At 46.3% G+C, this 25,490-nt stretch overlaps 2 protein-coding genes across 2 annotated transcripts; both read right to left on the bottom strand.

Moving 5' to 3' along the window:
- Positions 1 to 8,204: 8,204 nt before the first annotated feature.
- LOC122373610 (atrial natriuretic peptide receptor 2-like) lies at positions 8,205 to 16,736 on the bottom strand. The gene is made up of 7 exons (XM_043351858.1): positions 16,614 to 16,736; positions 16,077 to 16,289; positions 15,669 to 15,792; positions 15,184 to 15,318; positions 13,825 to 13,908; positions 9,043 to 9,134; positions 8,205 to 8,756 (listed from the first exon to the last, which is right to left on the bottom strand). The coding sequence occupies exons 1-7, from the start codon at positions 16,698 to 16,700 to the stop codon at positions 8,667 to 8,669; spliced, it is 825 nt and encodes a 274-aa protein (XP_043207793.1). The 5' UTR covers positions 16,701 to 16,736; the 3' UTR covers positions 8,205 to 8,666.
- Positions 16,737 to 19,234: 2,498 nt separating this feature from the next.
- Positions 19,235 to 22,880, bottom strand: LOC122373603. Its single transcript, XM_043351848.1, has 3 exons — positions 22,756 to 22,880; positions 19,646 to 19,885; positions 19,235 to 19,367 (listed from the first exon to the last, which is right to left on the bottom strand). The coding sequence occupies exons 1-3, from the start codon at positions 22,878 to 22,880 to the stop codon at positions 19,235 to 19,237; spliced, it is 498 nt and encodes a 165-aa protein (XP_043207783.1).
- Positions 22,881 to 25,490: the final 2,610 nt, after the last annotated feature.

Consider the following 25,490-nt stretch of genomic DNA (forward strand, 5'->3'; position numbering starts at 1 on the left):
TGCCAATTATGCCCATCTTTGCTTTCTTTGTATTCCATTCTGGTGTTACGGTGTTATGTGAATACTGGACGGATAGACACGTAAATGTGTAAAAGCCTGGACACTGGACAGCATATGATAGTTGCTGGCATGCTGCATCTGTTATGCCTTGTAGACAGCTGGGTGACTTTGGACGAAATTGTGAGAAATAATGGCGAAGGCCTGTAGGATGTTTTGTGTTATGGTCAGTCGGTATGTTAATACTTACTTATCTCGTACGGCTGAAACTATGTATTTTGAAAAATAGGTGACCTATGTGATGCTATTTTTGCTAGCCAAATATTTCATGAGTGGTGCGAGTGAGCTAGTGGGCACGATTCAACCATAAATTTTTGTTGAAAGGCAGTTGGAAATGCGGCAAATGGAAATGCTATCTTTTCTAATTTGAAACTGTTTGAAAAAGACCTGTGGTCGAAATATTACATCTTTCAAATAAAGTATATATTTGTACAGCATTAGTTTTGGCAATTATCGAGGAAATAAGGTCATGTTTTTACATTTTTTACATTTTCTACTATTATTGAACATGTTCCTCGCACAAGCACTAACCTCATTAAAATCACTTTGTTAAAAAAATGCCTAGTTAGTTCAGAAATTAGTTATTTGTGGCTGAAAACAACTTGCTTCTGATTGGTCGGGCTAATCATGACGTCACATGTAGGTATATAACTGTCTGTATATTTGGCGCAGTTGAGACATACATTTTCTATGTGTTTTCCTATGGTAAATCGGAGTGATTGGTCGTGTTTTCAGTGTCTCTTTATTTTGCGCTGGTATTGTGTGGCTAAGAAGTTTTATCAAGGATGGCATATACTAAAATGTTCCTTTAATAATGGAGCCTCAATATCTGTGAGTTTTATTGGCAAGCGAAAACTGATTTCGCTGTTATTTTATCTGGAAATTACTCATTTTTTTAGGTCAATATTCAAAATATTTTACGGGAACAAGTTGGCACTTAACTTGATTTTTGCACTCAAATCGCGTGCGATTCAACTGTATTGGAACTTGCAAAGAAGCTTGGTGATTAATTAATTGTGTTGTTATGGCACTGTTTGCAAAGCATGGATAATGAAACTCTGCCAAAGACTTAGCTACATAGCAATGCCTCAAGTAATACGCAGGAGGGACAGAATTCAGAGTCCGATCGAGAAGAATCGGTGCAAATGCTACGAAGACCAGGCAGCTCTGATACAATAGCTAGTCGTCTCACTACTCTCACTCCATTAGACCAGCTGATTCCTGACAGCACCGACTCGGATGCAAAGATGGAGCTCATCTTCCAAGCCAGAAACCAGTTCTTTGATGGAAGATGTGATGCTGCCTCTGTCTCTGCTTTGTTGGCCACTTTGGACGGGGCGGAGCTCCGCTCCTTGCGTGAGCGGCTATTCGCCTGTCATCCAGAAATAGTTCCTTCGTTTGCTGGCCGTTCCCTGATTAGGTGCAATACAGGGAGCTGTAATCAGGGAAGTAACTTTCCATATGAAAGGGGTGCAGGTGCACCCCCGTCCCCCATCCACTAGAAGTGCACCCCCATAGGCTAAGCGGCGCCCCACACGCCGCCCCACACGATTAGCTCTATGTAGAGCAGATGGCGAGGGTGATTTCTCGGCTACATTCCATCTCGGCGTCGTGATGCTTGTGGGCTTGGAAAGCGTCCAGTCGTATGTGGGGTAGTGTAGGGGTAGGGTTGAGTTCAATAAGGTCCTTACATTTGAAAGGTTTCAACAACCCGCAATCAGCACAACATACCACAAGTTAAATAAAAAACTACCAAACTCCGCCCAACTAATATTAATAAACATTACAGCCAAACCAATGGCCATAAAAAATATATCTCAAATCCTAACAGTTATCGCGGGTGATGGCGCCATGAGTTGCTATTATCCAAAACAGATGCAAATAAACATGCTTGTATGTCCTATGTATGTTTGTTTTAAAAACGTTGCAGCGGCGCTGGGAACTGCAGTCTTAGATCTGGGTATGTTTGGCATCTGCAACTCTTCATATACACATTAAAGGGACCCTCCCACCTTCAAAAAAGTTTATGAATTGGCATGAAACTGATGTCGCTCGGTTCACAAAGAGCGAAAACGAATATCTACCAAATTTCACCGAAAAATATTCACCGGTTTTCAAGGTATTAGACTTTTACTTTTGTTTACTTTTTTGGGATCTCCGCTGTTTCTAGCGACTTTATTTTAGAAGTGCGGCGTTTGCGGCAGATGTTGCGCGCAAATAGCATATACCACCGCGTGCTACAAAACGTTTTAGTCAAACATTTAAAAATCGTTAGATATCTGCGCTGACGTCACACATTCAGAGGGGTATTCCTAAGCATTAGCCCCTCTGAATCAAAATGCTGCAATTTTGAAATTCAATATTTCCGATTTAAGGCATTTCTCGATGTTGTGAGTGCCGAAACCGGTAATTGTGAGCCAGGGACCCCATTTTGGCTATCTCAACTCAAATCTAATGTTAAGGTGGGAGGGTCCCTTTAACCCTATTTCGGACGGGGAGACCTTTCAGGATTTTCTTGTACAATTGCCAAACGCCGCGAGACATTCAGCTCATATTTGGTGACTTTTCCTAAATGCTCATTGCGCACATCTCAGCAAAAAAAAAAAAAATGCCGGGTCAGGTCAGGTCAGGTAACCAGAGCGGGTTTGTTGACCCCACCTCAGAAAAGTTTGCAAACACGTCAGAGCTTGAGTTTTTCACGAAGTTATTTCCTCTCATCAAGTCTTCAAAACAGTACCTGCAGTATGTGTCGTTTGTATATCTCAGAATGTTTTATCTGTGACCTGAGGTTAGGTCAGAGTCGTGACCTTTACATTGCAAGCCTATGGAAAAGTATTGAAATGCGACCTGCACCTCGAGTAAACGAGTCAAAACCACCCAATTCTTTAAGAATTATGACAAATTATCTTATCTGTAATGATCCAGGTGCCATTTACTGACAGGGACACCGGAGAGGGTTATCTGAGCCGAGATCATGTGAGGTGATATCTACCATACATCAATGCTCACAATACTTACAATATTGACAATGCTTTTGCTTACAACACTGACAATACTTACGATGAGACCAGCAAGCACTCTGCCGTTACAGTTCTAACTTCTGTTTCGAAAAACGACGTTACACACATTCGCTGCCAGCATAATATGTATTGTTTGACAGTAACAAAATACAATTGACATCTGAACACCAAACGGACCGCCATCCACTCAAATTTTATAACCCTGACCGGTCAGGGGCGAATGGAGGTCATTTCCTGGGCATTACACTCAGCCCTTGCACAAAATATCTCACCTCACAGTGATCATTACAACAATAGCACCGACTTGATAGTGGATTTCAAAGTACTTGCATCAGCTCTTCCTGCTATTGCAGGTGATCATCTCCTCAGGGTAATGTTGTTCGGGACATGAACGAAGATCGTTTTCGGAGTTTCATAAGTGCTACTGCAACAGCCTGGCACAAAACAGGACTTGTTCGCTCTTCTCTGCACTTTGCCCTTCAGTATATCACAAAAGAATTGTTTAGAATCCATCTTACGCTTCTTTCGCAGTCTCCCTTGCCACCGTAGGGCGTAGATAGATTGCTGTTGCTGGTAAGTTAAGGCACGGTAGATAGAAATTACCTCGGTTCTCAACGCCTTAAGTTATTTTCATAAAAAGAACAATTAAATGATCAATAAGATGACAGGAATGTAAACATTTTAATCGTAAAGTAGTCCAAATATTGGAATGAGCTTTTGCTTTTCAGCATCCTCCGATTCATCATCTTTATCATTTGAAAATTCGAGGTAGGGGAGAGTGGGGCAAAGCGGCCACCCGGGGCAAAGCGGCCATCCATCGTTTTAGCCCTCCACAGCTGGCGTCAGTTCCAATTTATGATTTCCAATTATACTTCTCTTTGCGGTCGTTCGAATGAGCCAGACCGGGGTTTCAGGCCCATCGCCATTGTTCTGTGAAACACGGAAAAGCATTTCTTGCCAGGTTACCAATTATGTTTACAATTTTTAAATGTTATTTTATTCCATAACCATTTGGAATTTTTATAAGCGTTTTTGTCCATGCATTGCGTGGTTATCGTACATGCCTTCTACCAATTTTAATGCTTTTTACCCCACTAATAGCTGAGCTGGAATATTTTTGTCTCGGACGGTATGCGCGGGGCAAAGCGGCCGGGGCAAAGTGGCCAGCCCCCAATTGGCCATAAGTTGTTTCCATCTGGATAAAAACATTATTTATATTCAAATGTGTCGTCATGCATTCATCTTGGCCACTTTTCGGTTACATGAGTTACCAAATTATGCAATTAAATGTTTTTCCAAGAAAATTATTTCTTTGTTAGCAATAGGTGGGAGGATAACAAAGTAAACATCCATCTTCCCTTAAACCTTGTCACCATCAAATACCCTAGTCGTGCATGAGGCAACTATTCTGTTTCTCACATCGGGACTTGAGAAGTCGCCAGTGGCCGCTTTGCCTCAGGGATGGGGCAAAGTGGCCAATATGCTATAGGTTTAAAGTTTTGTCAATATCTCCCATATGTGAACGCCTTTGGAAATGAAACGCAGTTGGAATAAAAGACAATTTAATAGGGATCACATTGGTATAGAAAGAATCTTTCCAAGTTTAAAAATCAAGCGTCGGCATCGTTAGAAACGTTAGGGTGGCCGCTTTGCCCCACTCTCCCCTACATAAAATGTTTATCACGCGCTCATGTGGGAATATAGTACACGGCAGACACATCAATTTTTGACACTGAACATTTCATCCGTAAATGTTTTAGCATAATTATAAGTTAAAAACAGCGCGAATGGCAGAGTGAAGCAAACAACATCTTTCACCCATTGATATAACATGTAATCTGTGGTGCGCCAGATGCGCCATTATTTGTCAACCGCAGAAGGTGACATGTGACGTAACAGCATCAAGAGCATCTTTTTTCAAGAACTTTTCAAAATAAGTTTCCTATCTTTCTTCCCCCATTTCTCTCAGCTTATTGATTTTACGAGGCAATGGTATGCACCATAAATTCTGTGAAAATAGTTTGATCATTTTCATGCATTCTTAAAAAATCGAGTTCCCAACCCCATTTTCCGAATTTCGGTAAACTTTGGTTTTGAATAGGTAATCTGTGCTTTGTAACGGTTGTCTTATGTCAACGTTTCTTCGTTTTTATTTATATCAGGCAGCTTTTGCCAAATTGTCAGGGAACTCACATTTATTTTTCAATAGAAAAACACAATTCTAACGAATAGTGTTTTAACTATTGACAACAAACCTTCGGCTATGTTCATGACAAACTACTAGGTTCTAAGCATAAAACACATATAATAATGTTTTTTTCCATTATAGACTGGGAATTTCGATAATCCTTCCGATCGTTCTTCAGCACAGATTCACCCAGGCGGCGTCTCCGCGCGTTCTTGAAGCTCTGCAGCGGTTCTGCAGGCCATAATATTTACTCTGTTGAGTGACTGTGACGTTCGGCTTGCTTCTGCTGAACTGGACGCAGGGATTTCAGATCGTACGAAATCCGTGTACGAGTATGTATGTTAGTCTCGTGCGTAGGCGCTGTTTTCACTCATTATAAAACATGTGAACGTAAAGGAATGGAAAAATAGGAGCGCTAATATGGTACAAAGAGGTATCGACTAAAGGGTATATTGAAGGGTAAATTATTGGAAATAATTATCTTTATCAGCTGTCGTCGTTCTCATCGTTTACTGTCGTTTCAAAACCACCGTGTTTGCTACCTGCTGGTGCTTATTCCAACTCCTTAGTCGTAAGATTCTGTAGATTTGGTCGCGATGTCTAGATCGATATCATCGGACTTAAAACTGTGACTATAGGTATTTATCGATTTTTCGTATATCGTTCAGAGCTGCTGCGAGGAGCATAATTTATGTAGGAAGTATCATAAGAATATATGACCTTCTCGGAAAATGACAAAATGAATGAAAATGATTATTTATTGATGAATTGATGATATTTCCTATATTTATCGATTGTTGAAGTTTAATCCAAAATCGCTATTAAAGGGCTTAAGTATTGTATAGTAAGTCTACGGTTTTCGTTTGAATGCTTGAATAAAACGGTAGTATTGACAAATAAGGATTTTTGCCTAAACTGCAGAATTGATGTGTCAAAGGAAGGGTTTTTATAGTTTTTGCCAGGCGCTATAGATATAAGTTTTTTTTTTAAACTTTTGTGGCTGCTTCATTTGAAAGTTGTTATACCTTATCGGTAAAAGCTGATTCTTCCTCTTATAGGAGGGGGTATCGAAAAGTTCTGATCATCACCATGAATTAGATGTGATAGAAATTTGATCTTTTTACATGATGTTCATTATTCCTTTACAAGTCACCACACACGACCGCAAACTTATTGCATCGTTTCTTGAGATGCCTCAGGCGGTCATTGTAGGACCTTCGCCTTGTCCCGTAAATCACTGCTCCACCTCATCAATGAGGTCATTTCTGGCCTTTAATCACCGGCCATACTGTGGATTCTTCATCTCCTGTAACAATCAAGAGTCAGTTAATACCCGGTCAGGTGAATTTCTTAGATGCGGTAGGATTTAATGTCCACATGATGTTGTTTCTTCAATCGCAGCTCAGGACGAATGGGCGGGGGCGCTGTCGGTGCGGATAAAACATCTTTCTTGGGCTTTTTTGCGGCGATTCTGTTTGAGGCCATCTCGCAACTTCTTCAAAAGTGTGCAGTAGTGCTTGCCTATCATTATCCGGCCATCATCAAGACGGTCGGTAATGACTATCCTACGCCAGATCCAGAACACTGATAGCATTGACCTTCCATATCGGCTTCTGCATCTTCGCCTATTATGAAGGACAGATGTGCCGTGCTTAAACTTCTTGATCATCTTTTTGTCTCTGGATCATACACATAGACCCAGCATTCGTCACAAGTCATTAAATGATCGAAGATGTCTTCAATTTCCTAAAAAAAACCTAGTTTTCATTTCGAAAGGCCAAGACGCATTTTTCTCTTGAACAAAGTAGACACACGAACTTCTAAGCGGGCTGACTCCTTTATCGTCTGTCGTTTTTCGCCGATAATATTTTCAGGCACTGCCAGCATTGAGACCTTACTGTTGCACAATCATCTGAAAGGTCACACGACGATCTGTAAGGATGAGGTCCTCCACTTCCTTCACAGTCACCACTTTGTCAGTCACTGGTAGTCACTCACTTCTTGACTCCCCTGCAAGGGTCATGCAACCAAGTTGAAAATTATTTCTTCATTTTCGGTAGGTGCATTAGATGGGCTTTCTAAGCTATAAACTAATTTCACGTTCTTGATGTATTTTCTCAGTGTGATACCGTTTCAAATGCATTAGTTGGATGACGGTTCGGTCCTCAAAGGGCCCAATACTCATCTTTTTTACTTCTAAGTCTCTCCTACATAAGATAAAACCACTTCTCAGGATTCTCTTTGCGGGAACATTGTTCTTAAGAACCAAATATAATACCAACCAAAAATCATCAAAATCGGTCTATATCTTCTATGTGATGATCAGAACTTTTCGATACCCCCTCGTATCTTCCTCCTTTAAAAGATAATCTTCGAATTATCTAATCCTCATTTGAACTTGTTCCGAAGTGACTCAGAACGGTTCACTGTCCAGTGTCCATGTTGCAATTGTGCACAATGCACATACCGCCAATTCAGTTGGATACGTAGTGCACCAAACCCCTATCTTTGCTTTAGTTCAACCTGCCAAAAGTGTACCTAGTCCTTTTTGGATTTTTGATAATTGGATGCTTTTTCTTCCATACGCCATACGCCTCAGTCAATGACAGCTCTGCTCTGTTTGTGTACTGATGATAACCCATCTGTCCGGTCGCTGCTATAAATATTGCACTGGACAGCCCGACCCACGGAACACGTCTGCTGGTCAATGTGTATATGTTTCACGTAAATAGGCAGGCGGCCTCAGTGTTTCACCGCCTAGAATTCAATTCAACCGCACCATGATGCGATGTCCGATTTGGTTGCTGGGAAGTGGGCAAACACTATACCCTGGCTCCCTGGTCAGTGGCACGCACTACGTAGGCATAAAGTGGCCTCTAATCACAATTTGGTTCCACAAGTAGTATCTATTTGTAGAAACGCGGATAACTACATTATTATTTTGATATAAAATGTATTCAATCCATTTATTGTTTATTTAAGTATTCAAACATCGGGGAAAAAAGTTAGGCCCCACAATAGAATGGAGTGCCACGAACGGCGGCACAGCCAACGAACCAAACCTACCATCCAGTCCATAGCAACTGTAACAGAAAACTGAAAAAAAAAACGGACAGAGATGTGTTGAAACGTGAAGCTATGACAGCACATTCACTGTGAATTATTCCCAGGTACTTAGCACAAAACTGTGGCAGAAATAAAAGCGGCTCAGAGACATCTCGCGTCATTCTTACACCCGGCAGTAAACACTTAGCTGTTCCCGGTACACATTTTCGTGTCGTGTGTACACTGAAAGCGTGATGCTCGAATTGAGAGGCCGATGCAGCATACACCGTCTAAGTAACTGCATGAGGGATCCTATTGTTGGCGGCTTTGTATAGCAGGTTTAACAGAGGCTGGCGTCATTCATCCGATATTGATATGCCGACATTTCTTGAGGACGTGTCTTCATTCTTGCTGACAAGCCAGTACGTCTCCATCGTTCCTTTTCCCTGCAGCACAAAAACGGTTTATATGAATGAGAGTCTGCTCTCAGTCCAGCTGGTATTACCACACACTAGACTTCGCTCTCACACGTTCGGATCTACTATTTTGTAGGTCTGGTGACTCCACACCGCAGTTTACGAGAGGCGTGTGTTTTATCTGAAAGTGCTTTAAAATGCTATTGGCGTTAGCCAAATATATGAAAGGACGTGTCGTAGCCACGTCCATAACTTACAAAGTTACAATGTTAACATTTCTAACGTCCATTAAAAACGAAGCGTTATATCAGATTACCTCCACCTGGATGTGACCCCTGAACTCGATCTGGTACCCTCCCATTCGCTGCAGGAGGTCACATGTTCTCTGCGTCAGGTGGATCTTCATCGCTGAAAAGGGTTGTTAGTGTTAGCATGGGATCTGGTTAGCTTCATATCGGATTTTGTAGAAAGGGAATCTTCAAATTGGGGACGAGCAGCCATCCTCCACGTCATTGACACGTCAAACATTGGTGTGGGGATCAGTCGATTTAACGCGCACGAGTAAAGTTATTACTGCACGAGAGCAGTGAATAAAATCAATGGTTTGGGAGAATGGGAGCAGTGAGTGCGAGGGTTGAGTGGATTGGTAGCTGAACTGGTTGTCATTTTTATTGGTGAGCAATATAGCACTTTTTATATACTTCCACACCTTTTATCTCACAAGCTATTTCGGCCCTATTTTCAGTTTAATTATGTCGGATCTTGATTTGCGCTTAATACCAGAGTTTAGTGGTGATTCTAAAACATCTGTAACTGAGTGGATAGAAAAAGTGGAGCTAGTATGCAGGCTGAGAGGGATTCACGAGCTTGAGGAAGTTATACCTCTTCGACTGACGGGGGGAGCATTTGCGGTGTATCAGCAGATCCCTGAAGGAGATAAAGAAGATGTCGTTAAAGTAAAGGAGGCACTCACAGCAGCATTTGCGCACGATTCGTTCGTGGCCTACGAGAAGTTCGTCTCGCGGAAGCTTTTACCATCGGAGACACCGGATGTCTTTCTTGCTGAGCTGAAACGTCTGTCCGCATTGTTTGGCGGAATCAGTGAGCGCGGGTTAGTATGTGCGTTCATCTCTGGTCTCCCGGCATCAGTGCGACAGGTTCTACGTACCGGCTGTCGCATAGAGTCTATGCGAATTGATGATCTGCTGGTGCGTGCTCGTGCTGTCTTGGCGGACACGAATGCGTTCGCTGTCAAGGCGCAGTCCTATGCAGCAATCACATCACCGCCACCAGTCGTAGCCGACGAATGCTGCGGTGGAGTTGGAGCGCGATATGAGAGACGCTGCTTCAACTGCAATGGAGCAAACCATCTCGCCAGAGACTGTCTCCTCAAGAGGACGGGCACAGAGAAGCGCACCAATGTCAAGTGCTTCAGGTGTGGTGGTCCGCACTTCCGCCGCCAGTGTCCGGAAAACGCCGTGGGAGAGCAGTCAGCGCCAGCCTTCTCTCCGACTGTCCAAAAATAGAGGCGCTGCCTTGCACAGAAGTGTCGGTTGATGGTACTCGAGTTCTTGCACTGGTTGATTCTGGGTGCAGTCTGTGCATCTGTCACGAGTCTGTTTGTCGGCAGTGGCGGAGAAGAAACATATACCTGAAGGCAATAAATGGTCAGATGATGCGGTGTGCTGGAGAAGGCACGGTGCGGATTCGAGTGCCCGAGGTAACCGAGGTCGAAGTTCATGCTCTCGTAGTAAAGGATAAGCCTCTGGGATTTCATTTCATTTTGGGCATGAACGCGATCACTGCAATGGGAGGGGTGCAGATCAGCAGTTCAGACGCTGTCAGGTTTGGACCAGCAGCGGTGGTGGATGATGCTGTGGGTGCAGCAGTAAGTGAGGAGACAAGTTCAGATTCTGTCAGGTTTGAATCAGCAGCTGTGGTGGGTGACACCTACTCGTTGTCTGTGGGTGCAACAGCGAGTGAAGAGAAGAGATCTGAGTCAGAACAAAAGGAACAACAGTCTGAGCCAGCCGCAGGAAAGGATCTTGCTGCTCCGTCAGGCGTGATGCCGGTTGTTTTTCACGAAAGAACCGTATACTCACCTGAATCATTGTGTATCGACGAGAAAGACTACAGGATTGTTTTTGATTCGGGCACAAAGACTTGGATGGTTGAGTGGAAGTGGACGGAGCGAGGAGAGCCAGACACACTGAAAAACAGAGTCGCGTCTTATACTGTGCCGGAAGATCGTCGGGCTGAGTATGAAGAGGAGCTACAAAGATGGGTGGATAAAGACTGGCTCATTCCGTACGATCAGACAGAGCACGGGCAACCAGCGGGACTGATACCGCTGATGGCAGTGCTGCAGGAGCGCAAGAAAAAAGTGAGGCCCGTATTGGATTATCGAGAGCTGAATGAACATCTAGATACTCACACGGCTGATGCAGACGTATGCACTGAGAAAATGAGACAATGGCGGAAAATGGGAGTCAATGTCGCGGCTGTGGATTTGAAATCAGCCTATCTGCAAATTCATGTTCATCCGTCCCTGTGGAAGTATCAGACCGTGATATTCAGGGGCAAGAGATGGGCTCTATCGCGACTCGGGTTTGGAATGAACATATCACCGTCAGTGATGAAGTCGGTGCTGAGCACGGTCCTGTCACTCGATCCAGAGGTGAAGAAGGGGACCAGCAGCTACGTGGACGACATTCTCGTGAATGAGGATGTTGTGTCGGCAGACAGCGTCTGTGAACATCTTTCAAAGTTCGGCCTCGTGGCAAAGGAGCCAGAGCGCGCGCGTGATGGAGCCAAGCTCCTGGGTCTGTCTGTCCACGGAGAAGGCGGCGAGCTACAGTGGAGGAGAGGAGATGACAGCCATGACGTCCCCGACGAGCTAACGCGGCGCTCTGTGTTCTCCCTGTGTGGAAAGCTCGTGGGACACTTCCCGGTCTGCAGCTGGCTGAGACCAGCGGTGGCGTTCATCAAGCGCCGAGCGAACTCAGTGACGGAGAGCTGGGATGATCAGGTTCGCTGTGAGCACGTGCGAAACTTCCTGGTGGAGGTCACAGAGAGAGTGCGGCAATCGGATCCGGTTCGTGGCCGCTGGGACGTTTGCGGCGATGATGAAGCCCATCTATGGGTGGATGCCAGCTCAGTAGCCATCGGTGTGGCGCTGGAAGTTGGCGGTTCAGTCATTGAAGATGGTGCGTGGCTTCGTACCAGTGACGTGACGCACATCAATATGGCGGAACTTGACGCGGTCGTGAAAGGCCTTAACTTGGCACTGGCTTGGGGCTTTCAAAAGATCACCCTCTACACGGATTCTGCAACTGTGCATCGGTGGATTTCGGACGGCCTCAGTGGTAAAACAAGACTCCGAACGAAGGCAGCAAGCGAAATGCTGATTCGACGCCGAGTGGAGATAGTTACGTCGCTTGTGAAGGAATACCAGTTGCAGCTGTCAGTTGAACTGGTGCAATCTGAAGCGAACAAAGCTGATGTCCTGACGCGCGTACCACACCGCTGGCTTCGAGCCCTGGCAGAAGGAGAAGATGAGGCGCCTCCTGCATGCGGACTGGCTGTCGAGACCGGTACGGATGCCATAGGCTACCTGGTCGCTCGTGTGCATCACGAATGGGGCCATCCAGGCATTCGTCGCACGCATTACTTTGCACGCCTTGAAAATTCGAACGTCACCAGAAAAGAGGTGCAGAAGGTCGTCGCAGACTGTCAAATTTGTCGGTCTATCGACCCCGCCCCCGTAAAGTGGAGGTCAGGCAAACTTGAGGTGGACACAACGTGGTCAAGATTGGCGATTGACGTAACGCACGTCCACGGGCGACCCTATCTCACGGCGGTGGACTGTGGACCAAGCCGGTTCGCAATATGGCAGCCACTGAGTGCAGAGACGGCCGAGGCTGTTGCAGAGCAGCTTGATGTGCTGTTTGTGGATCGAGGCCCACCGGCTGAGGTGCTGGTAGACAATGCGACAGCCTTTCGCAGTCGATGCTTCGCTCAGTTCGCATCACAATGGGGCGTCACAGTGCGATACCGCTGTGCATATGTTCCATCTGGAAATGGAATAGTGGAAAGAAACCATCGCACGGTCAAAGTCATCGCTGCTAGAAAAGGATGCAGTGTTTTGGAGGCGGTTGACATTTATAACGCAACCCCACGGCACCTGAACGACGCCCAGTCCACTCCTGCTGGTATCTTGAGCAACTGCGTCCAGTGGGATGCGGGCATGATGGCACCACGGACACCAAACACAGCAGAGAGCCCATACGAAGTTGGTGAGTGTGTGTGGGTCAAGCCACCGCAGGTCCGCTGTGACACGCGATATGAACAGGGTGTTGTGACAAACATCATATCTGAGCAGGCGGTAGAAGTGGATGGTATACCTCGACACATCAGAGACCTGAGACCACGAGTGGCAGAAGGGGATCCCGGAAACCTTCAGAACACCAGTCAGGTTACAGCCCGGCACGTGCAAGATTCCAGTGAAGATGAAGAGCCATTAGTTCTCCGGTTCGGTTGTCCAAGCCAGACCGACGGCTCTGTTGCAGTAGAACCAACTGGAGATGGGGTACAGACAGAAGGTCAACCACTGAGACGCTCTGCGCGATTACGAAGGGAACCCCAACGACTGATGTACTCGTAACAGCGTGTTGTGAACGAGAGTGTGATGTTGAAACTGACTGTGTTAACTTATTGATCTCGCTTGTGTCTTTGAGATCAGGGGGAGTCAGGGGAGGTCAATTGTGACTTTGATGTCAGGGGGGAGTGTGGGGATCAGTCGATTTAACGCGCACGAGTAAAGTTATTACTGCACGAGAGCAGTGAATAAAATCAATGGTTTGGGAGAATGGGAGCAGTGAGTGCGAGGGTTGAGTGGATTGGTAGCTGAACTGGTTGTCATTTTTATTGGTGAGCAATATAGCACTTTTTATATACTTCCACACCTTTTATCTCACAATTGGCAAACTACATGTAACTGACATATAAGTGAACCGGTTATTTCGAACTAGGTTTATTGTTAGTACCTAGACTGTTTTGCACTCGCAAAAATTATGTCTTCGGTGGGAGTTGAACTCACGCAGGCCGTTCTGCTCCATTCTGGCGGCCGTGTTGACCGTGTCTCCGAAAAGGCAGTAGCGAGGCATCTTGGTGCCGACCACTCCTGTCGGTCGCCGGAAGTTCCAAAATCAAATAACTTTGTATTTCTTATTTTCTATTACAATGTGATTTTTATTCAAAGCTTATTTCAGTCTTTTTGCATACCTACCTAATGCTTTAATTTTACCTAATTATCACATCACGAGCATTGATTAACCCTATTCCTGGCGGGCTCCGCCGGGACAAGAAACTGGCGGGGGGGCCGATTCGGCCCCCCCCCCTGAGATCTCGAGAACGAAGCAAGATAGCGACAAACGGTAAACGGCATCGGATACGCACGGTCAAGATCTACAATTTTTACAAAGGTCATTTTCAGGTCAGGTCAAAGATGACGTCACAGGGGTCGAAAAAGTCAAAATGGCGGCGCTAGATATGGAGAGAGTTTTTCTCGAATAACTTTCGAATTAGTCAAGATAGGAACAAACTAAGGGCATCATCGTGATCCTCTCGTCAATCCGCATCGAATGATATATATGTTGACCTCGCAAGGTCAAGGTCAAAGGTTGACCTCAGGTCACGTGACCTCGAGGTCATCATGTATATCATTCGATGCGTCTTGACGAGCTGAACACAATGAGACCATCCACGCGTCTGTATCTTGTTCCTGTACGGAGTTATTGGCCAAAAACCTTTGGTGACCTTTGATGACGTCACATGACCTCACAGCTGCCCAACAGCAAAACAGACCTCAAGGTAGTGAAGGTTGATCGTATATGAAGTCATGTATGGTATATGGGGCCATTCCGACCCGTTTTAGTGGTAAAAACGGAGTTGATTTTTCCCCCATTGACTTATAATGGGGAGGTCGCGAAACTGACCTGACCTTAGGTCACCGATATCAAAATTCCGAGATATACAAATTGCACATACTGGTACCCTAACTAAAGCCTGAAGAGAAGAAATTGATCGGTCAAAAACTCTAGCTCTGGCGTGATTGCAAACTTTTCTGAGGTAGGGTCACCAAACCGCCTCTGGTGACCTGACCTGAGGTCAGATCAACTCAAAATTTTCAGACATGTTGCGTAGAAGCCTTTTAGGAAAAGTCAGAAAATTTGAGCTTGCTAGCTCAACGCGTTTGGGAGAAATAACCAAAAAACCTCAGGGGGGGGGGCTCCTGAGGCCCCCCCCCCCGCCAGGAATAGGGTTAAGTTCCTAGCTAAAATTGAGCGTATCAACAGCTAAAAATGCTATCCGTTTGTATTGTTTAATTTACTATTCGTGCTTTCTTATTGAGAAAGATTCTTTAACAGACGGTCGATGACTCGTTCTCCGTGTATACCTGCCACGCAGGGCCCGGTGTTGATCCCCAGCCGAATGTGCAGCGGGTGGTCCGGGAGGTGCGGCACCTCAAACCGACGTGACGTGGCCAGCAGCTCCAGCGCCAGGTCAGCCACCTCAGTCACGTGACGGTCACCTGAGGGAACAGAGGTCACAGGTCATGTGAAGGTCGTTAGGGGCGTCAGAAGTTGAGTCAAAGTCACTTTGATGGTCATAATTCGAGGACTTTAATCGGCAGTCCATCCAGTGGCGTGTTTGATGAAAGAGACATCTCACGATCGCTGTAATTTAGCTGTGGTAGTTTTGCACCGCCTGTGCTGGCTGTTCCGCGCTCAACCACTTTTGGATAGACTGACTCCAATGTCCCACTTCGAGGACAGACTGGAAAGGAACGCGCGTCTGGTCGCTGCATCGGTGATCACTGCTCAGTGAGCATTCGAAGTGGCGGCAATTATGTCTATTCGTGTTTAGTGCTGAGCCGCGTACCGTTTTTGTGCGGCAGGCCGGAGGCGCACATGTAGACCGTCTCCACCGCCTCCACCTTGTACACGTCAAACCTGTCGATGCGGTTGTCAAACGTCTTGAACAGCCGGTTCAGGAAGGCCATCACCTGAAAACAGAACGGGAGCTGTCGTACCCTGTGCAATTAATTGTGAAACCCCTTTTGCTGCCGTCAACGTCTTACATTTTTTTACAAGGCTAGTCTGCATAGTTTTGGGCTGAACTGCTCATCGCAGGATAGTGAGCAATGAACATTTTGCTCCGCCGTAGCCGTGTCCTCCGCAACTACGCAAGCGGGCATTTTTATGAAAAGCTGGTATGTACCACAATTCAAGTAATATCTTTAACATTTCATGCACACACATGCATGCATGCATGCACACCGCCGCCGACCTGGATGGGGGTGCTCTGCGCGGCGATGCTGGAGAAGTCGACGATGTCGCTGAAGAGCACGGTGACGGCCTGGAAGGACTCTGCCGACACCTTGTGCATGCTCTTCAGCTGGAGCGCCACCGAGGAGGGCAGCATCTGGCAGAGCAGGCGGTCCGCGCGGCGACGCTCCCGGCGCATCTCTGCAGTCTTGGCCGCCAGAGACTCGGTGAATATCTGTTGAGAAACGGTACAGAGACTGTGATTTGTGAATACCTTTTCAGAAACAGTCAAACCGACAATATGAGCATCTGGGCGCAAATAGTTATAGCGATTCTGAGCTGTAGGCGAATGGCCACCTGTTTACTAAAAACTGAACGCAAGCAAAAAAAGTAACTTTGTAAAATACGATTCTCAGGTACCAGTCTTATTACAGCGACGCCATGAGAGGTACTCACAAATACGAGTATTTGTTTTCTCTGCGATATTCCTGAATATTTTTGCTCCTCTTCAAAAAGATTATTTTTCCGTAATGCATCCGTTTACTTTCAGCCGGCTCACCTCCATTTCAGTCGCGGCCTTGCGCGTCATCAGGATGCCAATCAGCGAGAGGATGACGACGAACCCCAGCAGGCCAGCTGTCCACATCTGCTGCCGCTTGGAGACCAGCACTTCGTCACTGGTCAGAGATCTGGAGCAGGGCAGACATAGGATTATGGCAGACATAGGGCTTAGCTGCTACAGCCTCGAGACCAGCACCTCATCACTAGTCCGAGACCTGCGGCATATATGTACATGCACACTGTAAAAAAAATCTTACAAGCCCCTTGTAGGAAAACCGCTGGCGCAAAAATGAGCATGCAGCGACGTGTAAGAATCGCCTCATATTTAGCTAGTAAGAGGGTACAAGCTTGTTTCGTTAGTAAATGACAAGCCCACGCCTCATAAACCGAGCACCCCCTTGTCAGCCCCTCGTTTCGTTATTCGGTACCTCGTTTGAAAACGAGGGCAAAACCAGCAGATCGGTACGCCGATTAGGCTCCTTAGCAGGACTCGCCTGGTAACCCAACCAGCTAGCGCCTGCTATTGCTGCCCAGTAGTAATACTAGCTCAATTGCGTCACCCCCCCCCCCCCCTCCTTCTCCCCAGCCGCCCCTCCGACTAGTGGACGACCCGGCCAACGACAGCCACGACAGCGTGCCAGCCACGTTACAAAAAAAACATACACAAAAATAACGTTTATTACTTATTAGCATACGATACAAAATATCTAAATATATACATATTACAATATCATAGCGGAGTGTTGCAAAAGCTGATTCGAGTCACCACCAATAACATTCACAAAATAATACGGTTGCATGAGACACGATCGGGCACCTCCACGGGCTTTGACGCAACGGCACTTACAACAGGCGAGTGAGCAAGTTGATCCTGCCATGTCAGGTACATTGTGCACTGTGCAGTCCATCAAATATTTGCCATACTTTGCAGATTCAAGCAAGTTTTTTTTTCTGGGCGAGGCTTACCAACAGAAATATCGCTGGCTTCCGGTATACCTTCATGCCTCAGTCTCCCACAACTTAAAGCAACTCTGCAAACAGAAAAGAAAATTAACTGCTGATTTTAAAATATCAGTGAGGATGGCTTTATTATCTACATCAACTGACTTTTGTATAAGATAAATCAATGTGAGGCAATATGTGTAGCTTACACATTTGGAAAAAAAGGCTAGACAGCAACTGAAAGAAAGTCCGTCTTCCAACAGTCGGAATTCAAACGAAACAGTGGCCCACAACGGTCAAGGGGTGAATTCTATGACGCAACATGTGTTCAGAATATTACAAAATAAATAAAATGTCCCCCATTGCTACGTAAATATCATACAATATAACGTACCTTCGAAATATCCCAGCCCGAGAACTTCACAACGCACCGTGCCACAACACAACCGCACCAACCGCCGGCAGCCGCAGAACTGAACAATGGCGGCCGGAAATGACGGCCCCGCGCCGGAAGTGAAGGACGCGTTTTAGAAGCAGTCTCAGATTCGTCGCTGCTCACCGTAGCAGGGACTTATGAGGCACTACCGAATCAAAGTCGTTTCGCCTCATTCCGCAACACGAAAACCCTACCAGGACTAGTCCGATGATAGTTTCCGACTAGGTGGCGTGTGCGCAGGATTACATTTAAAGCACGTGCAGGGCGGTGCCTCATTAGCCGACATAATAATAATATGACACGATAATGAAACACGCATGTAACTAGCATGCAACAAGCTTCTGGCGGATTTAATTATGAGACTATGCATAGTTTTCCGACACAGCGCGAAATCTGTTGATAAGCAGGAACAGTGGCGTACGCACATACAGGACATTCCGTGCATGCCCTGTCCCTTTGGCTCATCGTCCCCGGCGCCCTCAGTGACTGGCGCCCCTCTGTCCAGTGTTGGCGCTCCTCCAGTCGATAGCGGCGCGCTTCTAGTTGATGGCGAAGCCCCTCTGTCCAGTATTGGCGCTCCTCTGGTGATAGTGGCGCCCTCCTAGACGATATGATGGGCCGGTGGCGCCCCTTTGTCCAGTATTGGCGCCCCTCCAATCGATAGCGTCGCGCTCCTAGATGATGGTGGGTGGCGCCCCTCTGTCCAGTATGTCAGTTATGTTCGTTCCGCACGTGTACGAACATAACTGACACATTCAAGTTTCAGATATGTGGCGCCCTCCTTGTTGTTGGCGCCCTCCTTGATTGGCGCCCTCTCGTCCAATGCCCTGGTCCTTCGCAAATTCCTGGGTACGCCACTGAGCAGGAAGGGGTGTTAGGGAAGCATTTAAGTTATTAGGTTACCGTTTGTAACCAATTGTTTCACGAGGCCACTCTTTAACTAACAACCCTCAGGCTGATAATGTCCCTATATATAACAGCAAGGTACAATGGACGACCGTGTAACCCACCCCTTGTCATAGAATTGGCTCGTGACATTTTTTTACAGTGTACGCTTTGTTGACGGGAGACTAATTTGCGAAGAAGTTTGATGATTTTTCCGCCTTTTTTCTACGAACATTATTCACTTTTATGGTAACGTGCTTTGACTTCACATGAAAGTCGTTTATTTACGCAAGTCTTCGAAAGCAATTGGGCTATCGAATGGTTGACATATTTAGTGCATCGACGGACAAGTTGCCTTACTCGATGTTCTCCTTGAGCTGCAGTTGCACTTGCTGCAGTCGGTTCAGCAGGCGGCTGTTGTTGTGGAAGAAATCTGTGGCGCTGACATTCAGGGACGCTCGAGGCACGTCGTTGATTATGCCGTCCCTCCTGCGGCAAAACACGTTCGTTCGTATGTGTTGATTCACTTATAAGCAAAAGAGAGTACACCTACTGTGCGTAACTAATGAGGTTCATGCTATTGATAGGTACTGCATAGTGCAACAGAGTTCGCAATTTCACGTGGTTTGCCTTATCTCTGTAGGCAAAACCCATATTTTAGCGATTCCATATTCACCTTTCAATGAGCTATTCAATAAAGCTTTGGGTTTACGAAGACGGGTGAGTTTTATTCTCGACCATTGCCCGCAGTTCCGCAGTTCACTCACACGACCATGAAGGTGCCCATGCCGTCGCCCTCCTCAAGGATGTCACTCATGTCGTCGGCGATGCCGGAGGCGAACGTGCGCGTGTTGCCGATGTACTCCCAGAACAGAGTGTCGGAGAGGGCCGTCTGGGTGACTAGCAGCGGCGACGTGCCGGCGGAGAGGTACCGCAGTCCCAGTGTCAGCAGCAGACCCAGGTGCTCCACGGCGCGCATAATGTTAATGTACGCCAGAAACGGGCTACTGTGGGGTGGAGAGGAAGGATGATTCAGTGACCGGTGACGGATGAAGGGTATCTGCTATTTGTGTAACTGGATATTCCCCGAATTCTGCTATCCAATTCTGATATTCCTTTCTCATGTGCCCAGAGGATTTGTGATCAAATGACGCATGATAATCCTATACAATCCTCTTTGGCTTTTCCTGAAATACAAAACATGACGAGTTTCAGCTCATTTGCTTGATCTGTAACCAGCCTATTCCTAAGAATCAAAGCATTACACCCCTAATCTGAACATACTAAAATGATTGACCCGAGTATAGGAGCTGAATTATCTGACAGGAGCGAAGTTTTATATTTCGGCTCCAGGCCTGGGCATATCCAAAGCTGACGTCTATGCATGGGTGGAGAATGTTTGAAAAAGTTACCCCGGCCGGCGACCGATAGTCATGGAAAAGACGGCATGCTCAAATAGTATTTGTAAACGGTTATCAACAAACACCCCTTTTCTGTTGATTGAAATAATGGATATTGTGATTGCTGAATGATGAACATTTAAACAGTTATTTCTCAGTTATTCAAGGTCAGGCCAACAGGTTACATCAAGTGACCTCGCCTCAACTTTCACAATGGTGCTGGGGGGCGGGGGCGTTTCTAGCCTAGTCCCCAGTCGCTTTTACGTTTGTAGGTGAAACCGCGGCAAGCATTTGCGTGAAACTCAGTTAAGGCAGTTATAAATTATAAATTCAGTTATAATAAATCAGTTTCGCATAGTGGTTCTGAATTTCTCTCCCAAGTAACCTAGGGTGAGGCTCGATTTTGCTAGATATTAGATAACCATGTTTTAACACGCGCAGTGGAAGGGTTGCGAGTACTACGCCCAGTGGAAGGGAGGGGCGGATGTCGCCCCCCCCCTAAGATCTCAGCTCCCACTGGAGCTAGAAAGACGAAATTTGAAGGGTAGGCGGGGGCCCAGGGGAACTCTGTTTTGTGTGAATTTCATGACCCTAGGTCAATATCTTCAAGGTCAAATGAGGTCAAAAGTGGTCAAATCTGCCATATTAGCGACTTTTTTTGCGTTTACACGCCGATAACTCAATAAGTTACCGGCCGATTTTCTTTTTTCTTTCACTATACGAAAGAACATACATTTGTTAGTATGTATGGCGAATTTCTTGTTAATCCAACAATAAATATGGCAGTTAGAAGCCTGCTAAGCGTAAGATGTCGCCGGCTGAAGCGGGATCGGCGGACGCGGGAAACGCGGCAATCACAATTTTGTGTTTACACACTCATAACTCAAGTTGTTACCGGCCGATTTTCAAAATTCTTTGACCATAAGATTGCCTGTACATTTCTTAGTCTTCTCATAAAATTTGACGCGAATCGAATATAATCAGCGGTAAGGAGCGCGATGTAAAGACGGAACCGTCCCGCCCCGGCACAGTCTACAATTCAGGCGGCGCGTAACGGCTAGCGCCGGCCGCCGCGCCGCCGCGGCGGCAGGATGTTTGACTTTACACCGCTATTACTAGAAAATTTGTGACCCGATTTTTTATATTTCTTGCACGAGAAGATCCGCAGTTCAATTCTGGACAGGTAGCCAAAATTTCACATTAATATCATGTTTGTGGCGTGAGTTATTGGCGAAAAACAGGAGGGGTGGGCGAAATCCGCCCCTCCCCTCCACTGCGCGTAACAGTCTGCGTTCATAGATCATTTGCAGAGCTTGGGTATTTCCTAAAAAGACGAAAGTTTCCTTTTTTCTTACAAAAATGTTAAATTTGACCGTTGTGGCCCTCTTGAAGCCAAGCGATTGGTTTTCACTTGCACCTGAAATGTCACTCGCGAAGGAGTCTTAAAATAGCTATCAAATGTTTTGTTTGCAGTGTTCTAGCTCCTCTAGATCACGAGCTATGAGAAAAGTTGTGAAAGCACGCCATGAAAGGGAAAATTTGACTTTTAATGTCCTGGAAATCAGATGGAATAGTAACCTTTTGCTCATAACTAAAGTAAGCTAAAAACAAATCCAAAATATATTTTCGGTGCTGGACCTTCTTCAGTGGAAACTTACTTATCATGATTTAAAATGTGTCACTCTTTCGTGTTTTTGTCATTCCACTGAAGAAGGTCCAGCACCGAAAATATATTTTGGATTTGTTTTTAGCTTACTTTAGTTATGAGCAAAAGTTTACTATTCCATCTGATTTCCATTATAATCATAATCATGCTAAAAAAAACGTTTCACATCATTCAATTTTTGATGTCCTGTGGTGATTTATTTTTGTGTTGGCCTAAAATATGACGAAATTTCTCTTATTATGTTTAGCGTTCTTTCAAACGGCGCTGCCACTCCTCGACACGCAGCCCAGCAGCGGAGTTTGAAAGGGCGTATAACGCCTACTCTACCTCTCGCCTCAGCGTTTTCGATAGGGCTACCACCCTGGCGTGGTTCAAGTTGGGGGGCCTTGAGCCCCCGCAGCTCTTCTACTTCTTCAATGCTACCTATTTTGCCTATTCGATATGACCCTAGACCTATTTTCTTGTGTGATGTTATTGTAACGTGGTCTTACGATAACGACCCTTGAATATCGTTTTATTTTGCATGTTTGATCAAACTTGTGGGGCTCTGCGTTGACAATATTTTGTCAAAAAGTCCCAAAATCAAAATAAATAGATCTTTAAAAACTTAGAAGAGGTAGATAAGAGTAAAGAGAGACACTTTTGTAGGTAGAACTAAGCTTTTTCTCGTTTGGAGACAGTTTTTAGGAATTACAAGAGTGAAAAAGTTACCCCGGCCGCGTCGGGGCTGGCTGAAAGGTACCCCGGCCACGGCCGGGGTGGCCGGGGTAGGTTCTCCACCCATGCGTCTATGGCTGATCTTTAATCTCACCTGACGTCTCCGGAGCTAAGTTTTCGGTCGGAGATGTGTCGTACCAACACGCGCAGGAGCAGAGCCGTGGTGCGGTTGTACCAGAGCATCTCTGAGCGGGACGGGGTGCGACCTTCCAGAGCCATCCGTCTACAGGGAAGGGAGTCGTCAGAAACGACGAGGGTTGAGGGCTACTCTGTGTTTTAAGAAAATTATGCTGATGTGAACTATTTCACAATGCGCAGCACACATTGAACATCATGAACTTCCATGCCATACGCGTTGCTCTCGTTCCTAGCATTTTTACGCTCAAGCATTGCTACATATTTTTATACCTAATGCAAATTTTCGAATTATATTGACGTGGGTGTTTCTACACATGATACGCCTGTATAACTTCCACCTGACCTGATGTCTCCGAGGTAGGTCTGGAAGCGGCCCTTGGAGGCGAACATGCGGTCCTGCCACTGCAGGCCTGCCTCTCCGGCGATCGCACTCCAGTCGACCAGTTTATCCAGCGCCAGGTCGGTGCGGTCAAACACCTGCCTCAGACTGTGTTCGCGGTCGTACACAGCAAAACCGTCCTCTGGGAGAGAGAGAGAGAGAGAGAGAGAGAGAGAGAGAGAGAGAGAGAGAGAGAGAGAGAGAGAGAGAGAGAGAGAGAGAGAGAGAGAGAGAGAGAGAGAGAGAGAGAGAGAGAGAGAGAGAGAGAGAGAGAGAGAGAGAGAGAGAGAGAGAGAGAGAGAGAGAGAGAGAGAGAGAGAGAGAGAGAGACGAATTCGAGATTATTATATATTTATCATGTACCAGTTACCAGCACTCTAATCTTCAATACCCAAAAGGCTGCATCTTATGTAGAAATGTGTCAAATGTGATGTCACCAGTAAATCTCAAGACACTTATCGGCAGACACTTATCGGCACGGCAGTGTTCCCGGGCATTGCATTACGGAAATGTAGGTAACGCGTTACGTTGTGTCATTTCTGTTAATATTATTCATTAAAATAACAACTTAAAACAAAACAAAAAATGACGATTATCCAGCATCTCTGTATAGTTCAAGCATGCTATACGTTTTACCGGCGCTCTATGTCCTGTTGTAGGTTTTACCGACGGTCTATGCCCCCGTTGTATGTTTTACCGGCGGCCCATTTTACACGTTATACGTGTAACCGTCGGTCCATAGGTCATGTTACACGTTGTACGTTTCACCATCTGTCTATGCCCCTGTTGTACGTTTTACCGGCGTTCCACGTCCCGGAGACGTTGATGCCGAACACGTGATAGGCCATCTCGGAGCGTTCCGTCTGCATGGAGGCCAGCAGCAGCCCGACATCTGTGGTCTCCTCGATCTGTCGGGGTTACGAAGACAGTGTCACACAATATTTGCGAGGAATTCGGTGACACACTGTCATATACAGAGTTTATGAGCTCTCCGTCAGCCTATCTGTCTCCACCGTGCCAGTCAGGCCTCTGACATCTGCCTCTGTCGCTTGATTGAATGCCTGTATGTGCGAGGCGGACCATTCTCCTCTCCCACCGCACGATTGAGGCGGACCATTTGCCTCTGCCGGTAGTTTCAATGGATCACACAGTACGGTCGAGTCAAGTGCGTCATTTGTCTGCGGGGTAGATGTGATGCCTTTGACGGTAGCTATCACGTCTTATAGTTCGAGTTAAACGGACCAGTTGCCTCTTTCGCTCGATGTTATTTCTCGCCGTGCAGGTCAGACGTACAATTTGCCTCTACCGGCAGTTATAATGCTAGTTGTTATGTCTCACCTTGCGAGTCAGGTGGACCATTATCCTCAGAAGAATTGTATCTCACCGTGCGAGTCAGGCGGATCATCTGCCTCTGTCGGTAGATGGCCGATCCCAGGATGTAGCAGTTTTGCACGATCAGTGCCATCACCGGGATAAAGTGCAACACCAACATCTGTCAAAATATCAACAGTCACATTTCAGACTGAGCAATGTTTTGGTTGATATCGATGCCAAATTGTCTAGAAACGTAGCATTCGCTCTTCTGGGAGGACAGTCTTCCCTCCCTCTCCTGTATTTATGCAATATATTGTAATCGTTTGGGGTAACATGGACCGTCCTAATAGTCTCTAACCTGGACCACGTAGAACCGGCGTCCCTGGCGTGTGTTGGGGTTGAACGTGCATCCCCGGTACATCTCGAAGCTGTACTGAGACTCGGTGATGGATGTGGTGCTGAACGACTTCCTGCTGCGCGTGGACATTGTGTCCGACTCTGCGGGGAGGGGGAGACAAGCGTAACATACATTCTGATATTAGTGCTGGAGACAGATGTAAATATTTTGTACTTATGCTGTGCCTTTGCTACTGGTTTAGGCACTGCATCAACAAATTTTGTCTCGAATTTAAAATACGCGATTGAAACACTCGCTAGTGAAAGGATTTTCATGTATATTCCCCCTATACTATTTTAGCCGCTATGTAGCTATGTCGACGGTTTGACGTCGCTTTTTGACAGCATTACTTGATAATTTATGAACCCATTTTGGGATACAGTCTCTCTAACCCCACCCACGGGTACCCGCTCTCGAGCTCTCACCCCTATGTACGCGACCTGTATGGCTGTTAGGCGTCAGCCGGTGCTGATCGGGCGCTCTCTCCATGCTGCTGCCGCCGCTGGTGCCCTCCTCCTTCTCCGGCACTCCTCTGCTCCGGACGTGACGGACCCTAGGCCTGCACTGGGACGACCCCCGGGGCTCCTCAGAGGCAAGGAGG

The sequence above is a fragment of the Amphibalanus amphitrite genome, unplaced genomic scaffold (genome assembly GCF_019059575.1).
Source record: "Amphibalanus amphitrite isolate SeventyFive unplaced genomic scaffold, NRLGWU_Aamphi_draft 001521F_arrow, whole genome shotgun sequence".
In the NCBI taxonomy this organism is placed as follows: domain Eukaryota; kingdom Metazoa; phylum Arthropoda; class Thecostraca; order Balanomorpha; family Balanidae; genus Amphibalanus; species Amphibalanus amphitrite.